This window comes from Platalea leucorodia (assembly GCF_965183815.1).
Source record: "Platalea leucorodia genome assembly, chromosome: 1".
Classification (NCBI taxonomy): domain Eukaryota; kingdom Metazoa; phylum Chordata; class Aves; order Pelecaniformes; family Threskiornithidae; genus Platalea; species Platalea leucorodia.
The window spans coordinates 38,644,568-38,656,600 of record NC_138823.1 but is presented as its reverse complement, the minus strand read 5'-3'; the positions used below and the strand labels follow the sequence as shown (position 1 = coordinate 38,656,600).

The window sequence follows — 12,033 nt, the reverse complement described above, 5'->3', positions numbered from 1 at the left end:
TCAATCCTTTATCTTCCAGCGCCAAACCTCTATTCTGTCCTAGAGGAATGACCCTCAAGATGGGGATGGATGAAAACATAACCTAGACCAGCCTAGGGAGCTGGGATGCAGTCTCAGCAAGTCTCTGATGTGGTGTAAAGTCATGTGCTGAGTATAACCTTAAAAACAGTCCCTCCTTTGAACTCCAGACCTCAGCATTGTCCTGGAGAAAAAAAAATACCCGCGCTCCTCTGCTCTGCCAGCTGAGCTATGGAGGGGACATACTGAAATAGCATCAAGAGTGGCTTATATTGAGGAGACCAAGGCTGGGGAGAAACGTGACACTGGGACAGGGCTGTATCTCTGCGAAGTGATGAGCTGACACCAGCTGGGAAGCCTGAGCTGGATCTGTGCTGTGAAACACAAGTCGCTTCTCTATTGAACATCACTCTCCTTTCCTAACGACAGAGCTGGGGTTGCGGCAGCGGGGTTTAAAGAGGAGTGCTATGACCTGTTAAGGCCAGAGCAGAAATCAGATCTGTCCTCCAGTCAAAATTCCTACTGTTAAAATTCTGCAATCGCCTTTTCCTTAAATTCTGCTATGGTCGGGAGGCCCTCTAGCACTGCCCCAGCTGTGCCACCTGTGTCCAGCCCCGCTGTCACAGCACCGACTCCTCCGCTGCTAACCCAGCACTAAATACCCTTGTTATTCCACAACATGCGGGAACTCGGGGAGAAGCCGTCATTCCTTCTTCTCTGCTAGCAGGGGAGACGTAGCGATGATTTACAAACAGGCTCCCATGGGATGCTGTGATAGCAAAGTAGAGGGGAAAGGGTCAGGGCTGCATTTGAAAAGCGGGGAACTGTGCTAAAGTAGTAAAGCACTTGGTCGCTTACTCTCCAACAGGAAGCGGGATTCTCCCACCTTTCTAACTGGTGTGTTCTCCTGTTTTTCCAACTGGTTTTGGTTTATTTATATCCTTTCTTCCTTCATGTCTCATTCTCACTGCAGGGCATATTTGGGGGTGTGGAAAAGCAAGCCTGTGCCTGTTATCTCTGAAACTTCTCCCTAGCCCTGGAGAGGACCTATTTTTAGGTAGGCAGTAGTGCGGGGCTATTTCTTCCCCACATGCTGTACTTCCTCCATGCAGTGCTTTGGACATACTTTCATGCCTTGCATGTGAAATGTAGATCTCCTTTTAGCAGGAATGTGTTGAGGGGATGAGGGTTTGGGAACCTCTGGGCTTGTAAAGTTGTGTATTGATCGGGGAGATGCTGAACCACTAATCACATGTTTGTTATTCCGCAGCACCGGTAGCTGTCTTTTCAGGCTCACTGATTTTGAGAATACAGGTAATTGCAGGGAAGATGATGAACACCTCATCTTCATCACCATTCGGGGTTGCCCTGCCTCCCTGAAGGGTATGGCCCAACCACCATTTCTCATCCTAATCTTGAGGACTGTGAGGAAACCAGGACTTTCTGTTGGGAGGGCTTTCTATTTCCCTGTGGCCCCTAAAACCAGGTGACACTCGGGTCCACGCTGGCCTGCTGGCATTGCTGGAGGACAGCAGGAAGCCACAGGACCCTTCTTCTCCCAGGCAGGCAGCCAGCAGCAGCAACACCACGGCTCGGTGTTCTGCCGGCAGCAGAGCCACAGCGCGTGGAGGTGATTCCCCGATGGAGTTCATCCATGGACTCTGCCTATTTCAGGGTCTGTTAATCCAAATCTATGAGGTTTGTCTGCTATAATTTTTGTTGGTACTGCTGATGATTCTGGAACAGAAATGATAATGCAGTTCACCTGCCCATTTATCCCATGTTTCTGTCTGTTTGCTGCAAACCGTGGAAGCTCCTTGAGCATGGATAAGCCCAGAGAAGGCTGCTTTTGAGCACGATTCAGCTCAGGTCAATGTCCATCCCCTATTCAAAAGAAAAGGGCAGACATCATACCTCTGACTGGTCTTTGTAGCTTGTCCCTGAAGTCCTGTGCTCCTGCACATTTGATGTGCTTCCAGTGACTCACCCTTAGAAATGCTTTGAGCTTGTCCCTGCTGCTGTGATTTTGTATGGGCAAAAGGAAGTTTCAGAAGACGTCATTAGCTCCTGTGCTGGTCCTTGTTTTCCTGGAGATCGGAAACCGTCCCTCAGATTGTTTTTAGAAGGTGTTCAAATACTGACTGCATACGTCCTATCATCACATACGAGGAACACAAAGGCGAATATACATGTTGAGTGGAAAAATGTCAGTCTCAAAAGGCAACTGTTTTTGAAAGCATTTGTCTCTGTTGCAAAGGCTCTTCTGCTGCGTAAATTGAGTCACGTACAAGGGTACTTTTGGTCTTTATCGTGGGATGTTTAGGGATCACAATAAAATCATGAAATGCAAGAAGTCGTTTGCAGTTTGCACTTGCATAGGTAGGAGGGCTTCATCTTATAGCTGGCTCATCTGCTTAGTAAGTTGTTGCAAATGTAAGTGAAATGTGAGTTTCTGCAACATGCCTGCTGTAGGTGGGAATGCCGGTGCTCCCCATCCACCGCTGAGGACTGCACGCTGCAGGGTAAATGGGCACAGACAAATGGTGAGATGGGTGGAGACCCTCCCCGCTGCCCCCCGAGGGATGCTTGGCTAAAAATGCAAGTATTTACAGTCAAAAATCTCACATTCGGGTGGGCAGAAATGGAGGTAGCAGCCTCATTTTTGTTAGGATGTTGTATGGCTCGGGCAGCCAGGACTTCTCGCCAGAGGTCAGCAAGGCAGAGCAAAGCTGGGGGGAGACAGGCAGGTGGGTCCAGGGGTCCCCTCTCTTGCCCCACACGGGTGCCTGCCAGCCTTGTCGTCTTCCAGCAGCTGAGCTCTCGCACAAAGCCCTCAGGTGAGCCCCGCCGGCCTCAGGAGGGCAGGGAGCTGCTGGAGGCAGCAGGGTGGGAACGGGTGTCAATCTCTGCTCAGGGGACGATGGGCAGCTGCCCACCTGCTTTAGGCAGCTGCCTGTCGGAGGCGTCTGCCTGCCCCCAGGCTGGGTGGCAGGGTGCTCGCTCGTCCCCGAGATCAGGCAGGAGGTGGGGTGGTGGCAGGCCAGGGCACCGTCGCCCCATGGACTGGGATGCTCCATGCCACCCACCATGTCCGGGTGAGGATGCCTGGGCAAGGAGCCTGGTGCTTGCAGAGCGGGATTTGTCTCTGCTGGGCTCAGTGGGGAGGTAAGTCACACGGGAGCTACCCTCTGGCAAAAATATGCTTTTTCTCTTTGTTTTGCCATCGTGCAAGAGAGCCACAGGGCAGATTTTCTGTGACTGACACAGGAGAGCTTCACAGCACTGGTACAAGATAAGAGGTTGCAGAGGGGAATTCTGTGAATGCAAAACCCAGGGATGTCATTAACTCGATCCCAGCCAAAACCGTCACAGGCATTGAAACCTGAACCTGGACATCTCTCAACCTCTCCCTCCTCCTCTAAATCCCTCTCCTAAACCCACTGCTTTGCAGCCAGCCTTCCAGGCTCTCCTGGCTGTCAGTCCACAGCCTGCAAGCTGTTATTCAGCTGCAAAAATGGAGGAGTTAGAAGCAATGTCTGTAAAAGCAAGCATATCTTTAGGAACTAGCATTCTGGTTGTATCAACAAAGCCAGGTAACATTCCCAGGCAAGCAATACTGCAAGAAAATATGATAAGAAAATGATATTTTCTTCTTGGTGATGGCTGGCAGACATCCAGAGTTTCTGTCCAGGAGCGGGGGTTAAAGCAGGTCCTCTTGCCCTTTGTTAGTCCCTTGAGAGACGGCTTGGCTTGGTGACTCTTTGAAGGTGGACAGCTGTGCGTGCTGGTGGTCTTCCCTTGTGGGTGTGGAAGGGGAGGAAGAGGAGGGTGACAGGGCTGCCAGGGAGAGACAAGAGTGTGCCGGGCTCTTTCTCAGTGCGAGGTCTTCGAAGTCCAGCCTAAGCAATCCCTGCTGAAGACTGGCTGCAGGACTGTCCCGTGGCTCTGCACCCTCTTGTGCTTTGCTCTTCTCATCTTCCTTGTTGCAGCGCGGTCATACAACATGTGGCTTTCCTGGCACTTCTCATCCAGCCTTTGCAAGGGCAGCTGAGCCTTCGCCTTTCTTTACCTAGCAATCGCTGCTGTGGTTCGTAATATTTTGACAGAAAAGCCTGTGCTAATTTTTCACGTGTCTGAACTACATATTCCTGCCAGAAAAATATTTCAGCTTAGGCCTGGCTGCAGGAGGGGGGTCTGTCTTTGTTTTGTTGGCTCCTTTTTGTGTTGTGCTGTTTATTATCTGTTCTGTGTTAGCGTGCTTCAGCACACAGAAAGGGGAAAACCAGCAGCAGACTGTCCCTCCCCTTGTTGCCATGAGGTGTCCTCTGCAGATGCATCAGGTGTCACACTCAGCCTGTTAACAGAAGGCTTTTGTGGGCTACCACAGGTAAGTATAAATCCACCAGAATTACACCCCAGAGGCACGTTACACCCTGAGAGGTGCCTCAGTTCATCGTCCAAAGGGCCGGCACTGCAGCACGATCCCCCAGGTTTTTTCCATGCCGTGAAGACCCCCTTCCCTACATCACCTTACGTAGGTCTTTCTGTGCACTGGCATTTCTAACCTTCAGCTTTTCCTCCCAGACTTTCTCTGTTTCTGCCTGTGCAGCAAGGTGGAAGTGCCTGCCTCGCCAGGCGAGGAAGGCTTTCCTCATCTAATTCAAAGCCCCTTATTAAAGCAGGTTTTGATGCGCAAGGGGCAGCTGACTCAGAGTTAGAAGGGTAGGAATGAGGCGTTCAAATTCCTCCAGACGTGAAAGTCACCTCTGACCCGGCCACAGAGGGGAGGGGAAGAAGAGAAATATCTTCTCGCTGCTGCCAGGAAAGGCTCCCCACCAGCCCTGCCAAAGCCCCAGCTGTCCGCGGCTCAGCTGCTGGAGCAGCTTCTCCTGCTCAGCTCCAGGCTCTTGTCTGCACCAGGCAGTCAAAGCAAAGGTGTGATTTCAAATGAGTTTAACTAAGCTATCACAAATTTCCCGTGAATGCAAGACTTCAGAAAAATCTGTTTGTTTTTATGTGGCTGCTGACAAATGTGTATGTTTACGTAGGGGAAATTCCAGTTCGGTGGGCTGCAAACGGGTACAGGATTTCACCCAAACACATAAAAAGTATGCGAGGCATTGAAAATAAAATAGTCAATAATACACAATTTAATGTGATTCATTGCCATTGCATGCAGAGAATAGTATTCATTTTCATGCAGAAATCAATGAAAATCTTCACTTTTATGTTTCCCTGAAGTGCACAGTTTCCAGACTGGTGTTGCATGCAGATAAAGGGCCCTGAATTGGAGTCAGGGTCTGCCCCAGGACGTGCAGGGGACTCACTCAGCCGCTCTGTAGCATATTTCAGATACAAGCCCTACACAGTCATGAGGCAGAATAAACATGAGAGCTTTCTACGAGACACTTAGCAGAGAAAGCATTGTAGTTATTGATTAAAAGAGAAGACAATATTCTGATTACACGTACAGTACAGTAGCAAAGTGATTTTATACAGTACATGCAGGGACTCTGGCTTAAATTTGAGGATGAGATATTTACTGCTTGTACAGTTGTGTGATAAATTATTGGCAAGTAGAAGCACAGATGGCTTTCCCTTAAGATCAGGCATCACATGCCACAAATTATCTGGGAAATTGTCATTTTAAAAATAACTCTGGAACAAGTGCCAAGCTGAGAGGGATATCAGTGTCTAATAAACAGATATAAACACAGCAGTGCCCCAAACTAAAATCTATTTGAATTAAACTATGTGGAGAGAGAGCATCTACAATTAGCACCTATTCTCTAGCAGTACAAATGAAAGCTTTTCATACTGTATTTCTTCTGTCTCCTTCTCATCAGGAAATTCAAATAATGTTTTTGGTGCATATTTAAGCCGCTGTGGAGTTAATGGCTTGAATAGTTATGCTAGATTCTTATGTTACATCTCCTAAAAAAAAAAAAATCATACCGGAAGAAACTTAAGCACAGTTATAGGCAGGCAATTTTTTCTAAATGATTTTCAAGGTGGTGACATGTTTACACCCTGAAGTGCCTGAGCTCCGGCGCAGCCATCGCTCCTATTGTCTTCTCCAGCAACCGCGTGTGCTGCACACCTTGGAAAGGCAAGACCCTGGAGCCAAAACACACGGGCAAAATTACATCCTGCATCGCATGGCCACGGCTGCTTGCTCAAAGCTGAGTATTTGTTAGGCTGCAGCGTGTGGCTGGGCAGATTGGGGCAGCCCCGCGCTCTCGGCCGCCGTGCAGAGATAAGGGGATAGCGGATCGCGTTTGCTTATCGCTCGCCCTCCTCCTCAAGGGGTGAAGGCCGCCATGTGCGAGTGAGGAGAGCCAGGGCCCCGCCGGCCGCCCCCCCGTCCCCCCGCCGGCCGTCACCTGTCCCAGCCTGTCCTCCTCTCACGCGCTTATATGGGCACGGCAGGGTGGCATCTCGTGACGCCGCGCTGCTAAAAACAGCCCCGGCTCCCTTCGGCCCCTCGTTTAAACAATGTCCTCCGGCCAGAGCAACCCAGAGCGCCTCTGATCACAGCACAGCCTTGGACCTATTTCAAGGGAAATTAACCTGGAAACCCCTCCACGAGGCCGTGATCCTGAGCATATGCCCCTGGAAAAGCTAGGGATGAGCACCTCCCTGAACTACAAGTCCTTCTCCAAAGAGCAGCAAACCATGGATAACCTGGAGAAACAGCTGATTTGCCCCATCTGCCTGGAGATGTTCACCAAGCCTGTGGTCATCCTGCCCTGTCAGCACAACCTCTGTCGGAAATGCGCCAGCGACATTTTCCAGGTAGGTTTCTTCCCGCAGAAAGTTCCGCTTCCCAAGCAGCACTGGCTGAAATTAATGGAAGAGCAGATTTTCACATGTTTCGGTGAATTGCTTTTAACAGGCGGGGGGGGAGTGATTTAAAGCAGAAGTTGAGCGTCCCTGGGAGCCAGGGCTGAGCTCGTAGCAGATTAGCGTGTCCCCTGCTAGCTGCGGGGACATGGCCGCCTGCGTGAGCCGAGGAACCGGCCCCTCACCCTGCGGTCGCCAAGCGCTTTCCTGAGGGCAGTTTGTCACACCTGCCCTCTCCTTGGGCATGCTGACAGATGGTTTGCTACAAGCATGTTTTTGCCCCGGTGCTTTTGAAAGAGGTTTTTCATGGTTTTGCATGGCCTTACTCACCTCTCCTTGTGCTGCTTGGCAAGAGCAGGCCTCCAACCCCTACCTGCCGACCAGGGGAGGCACAACCGTGGCGTCGGGAGGTCGCTTTCGCTGTCCCTCCTGCAGGCACGAAGTGGTCCTCGACCGGCACGGCGTCTACGGGCTGCAGAGGAACCTGCTGGTGGAGAACATCATCGACATCTACAAGCAGGAGTCCACAAGGTAATGGGTGAATGTGTACCCTTCAGAGGAGGTTTGCCACAAAAGCAGAAATGGCTTAGGAGACTGCAGTGGCCTTGTGGGCTTTCTGTTTGTCGCGCAAAATGATGTACTTGTTTTTTCTCTTGGAAATGCGGAAAGGGACCGTGCTGCCGTGCATGCCTGTCTGTTTGCTGTGCAATGGAGTCAGCTCTCACTGAACACAGAAAACTGTATCCAACTAGATGCTGAATTTCCCTGCTTCCACTTACAGCAGAGGCTTGTGCTATGCTTATTCACATGGGCAACACTTACCCGTGCAAGCAAAGCCCATGACATTAGTTCACATGAATAAGGGAAAAGTAGCTAGGTTCACCTCGTTTATTTTAAAAACAGTTCAGACAAATCTTATTTGTCTTTAACCTGTGTGTTCTCATGCTAAAGAAGGGAAAGAAATTTCAAATCATGTTAGAAAATCCTGAGGTACAGACAGCGCAAAGAAGAAGAAAACTGAATTTCACACAGAAGATATCCTGCATCATAATGTCAAATCAAAACTCAATTAAAAAATCTCCATTCCTGTCAGCTTGGGATGTGAACTCATGAAGTCAAGTCTTATTTAGAATTCCATAAAAGAGAAGGAACAGCCAGAAATAATACGTAACAGTGCTGTGTGGCTGCACACAAGAATCAGGACCCCAGGGCAGAGGAATGGGTTTCTCATCTCTCTTGCCCTGGGATGGGTCAGATGCATGGTACCACCTTGAGGAATTTAGTAGGGGGGAAGCTAAACCTGGTCCCAGCCTGCCAAGCAAGCAGATCTCACCCAGGGAAGCTGCCTGTTGTCACCAGTGTGCATCCGTAGGGTCAGTTTTGTATGGCAAGGTGTTTTGTACACCTGAAGGAAGGTGAAATCCTGGCCCTGCTCCCTGACAGTCTGCCCATCCCACCCCAACAAGAAGCTGAGTTTCACAGGGGCAAAGAGGTGATATCACTAGAGCAGGTGGACACAACCGTCGGAGCCCGGTGCCTTAGGTGGCTTAGGGCACTTCTACCCTCCTCCGGCAGTGGAGGGCAGTCACCAGCAGAGCAGACTTTTCAGAGCCCGGTGGTGGTTTTGGCTATTCTCAGCTGTTTGTTTGAATCTTTTCAGGGACTGTTGTAGCTGAGCATAGGTTGGAGCTCCAAAGCTTCAGAGAGCACGAAGTTGGCTTAAAATTGTCCTTTCTGCTGCCCTTCATGCTCAGTGCCAAGGGAAGGTCAGCTACCCTTGTATGTGTCATTGATACCCAAATATTATTTTAGTCAGGAAAATCTCGGAGGAAATGAATCAGCAAAGCTACGGTGGTGGACTTTGCTTTTGACCAAATAAGCTGGACATGTGTGACCTCATGTCTGTCTTGGTTGTGGGTTTTTTCAGCTCACAGTTGTATATAACTTAAAAAATAAAGAAATCTCCTTTTCCCATGTAGTTCATGGGCAATTGGAACAAAATTCAGTTAAACAGAAATGTAAGAGATTTAGTAGATTTTTTTTTAAATTCCATGAAAGTAAAACATAACATGATGAATAAAAGGGGAGAACAGAAAAAAATATAAATATGAACATATATTTGCTTAGATATTTGTCAAAAAGGTTCATTTATTTAGTCTGTTAAGGCGCTTATTTAACCTTCATATATGTCCTTAGAATGAAAGTTATCATCTGTGTTACATAGCAGCAGCAATGCATAGCAGCATTATCTAAACTATTCGGCACTTTGTAGGCCTCAGCTGCTTATCTCCCTCTGCCTAACGTTCCTCAGGCTCCCATGAGAGTGTGAGCAAGATCTGCCATGGCTTTATAGCCCGTGCTGTCCTGCTGAAACCAAAAAGTCAAGGGAAGTCAAGTCTTCTCCACTTCTTCCTTTTGTACCAGTCTCTTCCAAACTGAGGCTGGGCTCTGGCAGAGGTACAGAAGAGTGAGATGTGACCTTTGCCTCCTTGGTTCTTCCCAAGACAACCCTTCAAACTGGCAGCACCTGTGATTTCCAGGCAGGAGCCTCTTCCCCTCAAGTCCTCCTGTGTGTAAAATTCACCATAACTGTCTGTGCCAGAATGATGCCAGCTCCCAGCTGCATTTCACGTGAACTTAGGAGAGTGAGGGGAATTCAGCTAGGGAGGAAGCTTTGTCTCCTGCTTAGGCAAAAATAATTTATTTCAAAAATATTTTTTTTAAATTTGAGTTTCTATTTGAATTAAGGAATTGGTTTTTTTTAAATGAGAGCTTGGGCAGGAGCTGGACTAGGGGGTTGGGAGGGTCTGTCCAAGCCCTCACATGCAGCCCCTCCTATTACTAAAAATCACATCATATGGTCTTTTATCCCATTGCTCATCAAATTCCAGCTGACGGCAGTGTAGCCTGTTGCCCATTTTAGAATCTATTAACAACGCAAGGAAAGAAATCTTCAAGCAGGACGTGGCTCCTACAAAGCTTTAAAGGAGGGCAAAGGACTGAACCCAGTGGAAACAGAGTTGGCTAAAATATTAAACCAGTGTTTGAAAGTCTGTAGGCCACTGATTACCTGAACTATGTGAGGAACATCAGGGTGCCTGCTGCCACCAGGAAAGGGTAGCAACAAGAGGCTCTGACTTCTTGCAAGCTCTGGCAGCCTCTAACGAGCTTGGCTCGCTATTCCCGATCAAAAGGTGCTTTGGGCTTTGTTACCAGCTAACTCCTGATTAAGGATGGTTGAGAAGACCAGCAGGAAAGTCTAGAGCAAGGAAGACTTACCCTCAATGGAGGGAGATGAGGTTAGGGAATATTAAAAAAAAACTGGGCATCCTGATGGGAGGCACTCATGAGTGGTGAGGGAGCTGGCTGATGTCATTGCAAGGCCACTATCAACAATCTTTGAAAGGTCGTGGTAATCGGGATACGTTCCTGAGGGCTGGGCTGGAAGAAAGCAAATATTACTCCAATCTTCAAGAAGTCCAAGGAGGAGAATCCGGGGAACTACAGGCTGGTCATCTTCACACTGGTCCCTGGAAAGCTGTTGGAGCAAACCCTCCTGGAAACCATTTTCAAACACATAAAAGACAAGAAGGTGATTAGAAATAGTATGGATTTATGAAGGGGAAATCATGCCTGACCAACCTGATAGCCTTTTATAGGGAGATGACTAACTCAGTGAATGAGAGGAAAGCAGTGGATGTTGTTTATCTAGACTTGACACTGTCTCCTGTTACATCTTTATTGACAAACTGATGAAATAAGGTCTAGAGTGGACAGTGAGGTGGACTGAAAACTGGCTGAACTGCCAGACTCAAAGGCATATGGTGAGCAGCATGAAGTCAGGTGGAGGTCAGTCATTAGTGGTGTATGTCCAAGATTGACTGGGGCCAATACAGTTTAATATCTTCACTAATGACCTAACTGTGCCTCATACAGTCATGCAGATTCTCTCCATCCCCTGACCAGGCGCAGGCACTAGGTGATTTGATGATACAGGAAGGGCTACAGCTATCTTAAGATACTCAGTAAAAACACTATGAAAGTTGGATTCAGGATTTCAGTAGAGACCTTTCTGGATTTGTAGAAATCCTAAGGAAAACATGCCTTCTAGTTAAACAGCGGTTTTGCAAAGGTCTTATTATGTCCTTAATTAAAGTGTGCTCTTTTATGTGCCCAGCAACTTTGCGTTTTCTTACCAAATCACAGAATCACAAAATGGCTGAGGTTGACTAGGACCTCTGGAGGTCATCTAGTCCAACCTCTCTGCTCAAGGAGGGCCACCCAGAGCCAGTTGCCCAGGACCATGTCCAGATGGCTTTTGAGTATTTCCAAGGATGGAGACTCTACAGCCTCTCTGGACAACCTGTGCCAGTGCTCGGTCACCCTCACAGTGAAAAAGTGTTTCCTGATGTTCAGAGGGAACCTCCTGTGTTTCAATTTGTGCTCATTGCCTCTGGTTCTGTCACTGGGCACCATTGCAAAGACCCTGGCTCCATCCTCATTACACCCTCCTTTCACGTATTTAGATACCTGAAGGTATTGATAAGATCAAGGTCATTGTTAAGATCCTCCTGAACCTTCTCTTATCCAGGCTGAAAGTCCCAGCTCTCTCTCAGCCTTTCCTCATAGCAGAGATGGTCTGTACCCTTAGTCATCTTCAAGGCCCTTTGTTAGACTTTCTCTGGTATGTCCATGTCTCTCATGTACCGGGGAGCCCAGAACTGGACCTAGTACTCCAGGTATGGCCTCACCAGCGCTGACAATCCTCCTCTCCATAAAACATGCACAACGCTCTGCACATTAAGGTCTAAATCCCATTTTAATGGAAAAGAATAAGCCTGTAGCAGTCAAACACAGGCTTAGCATCTCAAAGGGCAGAGTCAGAGAACAAAAGCACAAAGTTATTAGGCCATTTCAGCTACCTGCCACTTCTTTGGTCATGAGCACATTTATGACAAAACTGTTCTACTAAAGCCATGCTGTCATTTTCCTACTGGCTACTCTTTAATCTTCCATTTCAGGAGCAGCCACCATTTTAAACTTATGGGTTGTGTTTTGGCTTTTGCTACATCTACACAGACCTAGAGGATCTCCTCCGAAGTCAGGAAATGTTCTGCTAAAAATCTCTCCTTTTGCAAAGCCTAGGGAGGAGATTATAGATCTGTTTACTTC

The 12,033-nt window shown here is 48.3% G+C and overlaps 1 protein-coding gene across 2 annotated transcripts in view; it reads left to right on the top strand.

Moving 5' to 3' along the window:
* Window positions 1-6,630: 6,630 nt before the first annotated feature.
* TRIM55 (tripartite motif containing 55) overlaps window positions 6,631-12,033 on the top strand; it is a gene marked incomplete at both ends in the record, with an annotated part of 37,940 nt that continues 32,537 nt past the window's right edge. Inside the window, 2 exons of one of the 2 annotated variants that reach the window (XM_082328562.1) lie at window positions 6,631-6,813; window positions 7,220-7,392. In XM_082328562.1, coding sequence (XP_082184688.1) covers window positions 6,646-6,813; window positions 7,220-7,392 — 341 coding nt within the window. The remainder of the gene's footprint in view (window positions 6,814-7,219; window positions 7,393-12,033) is intronic. The other variant, XM_082328561.1, reaches the window with a different exon arrangement.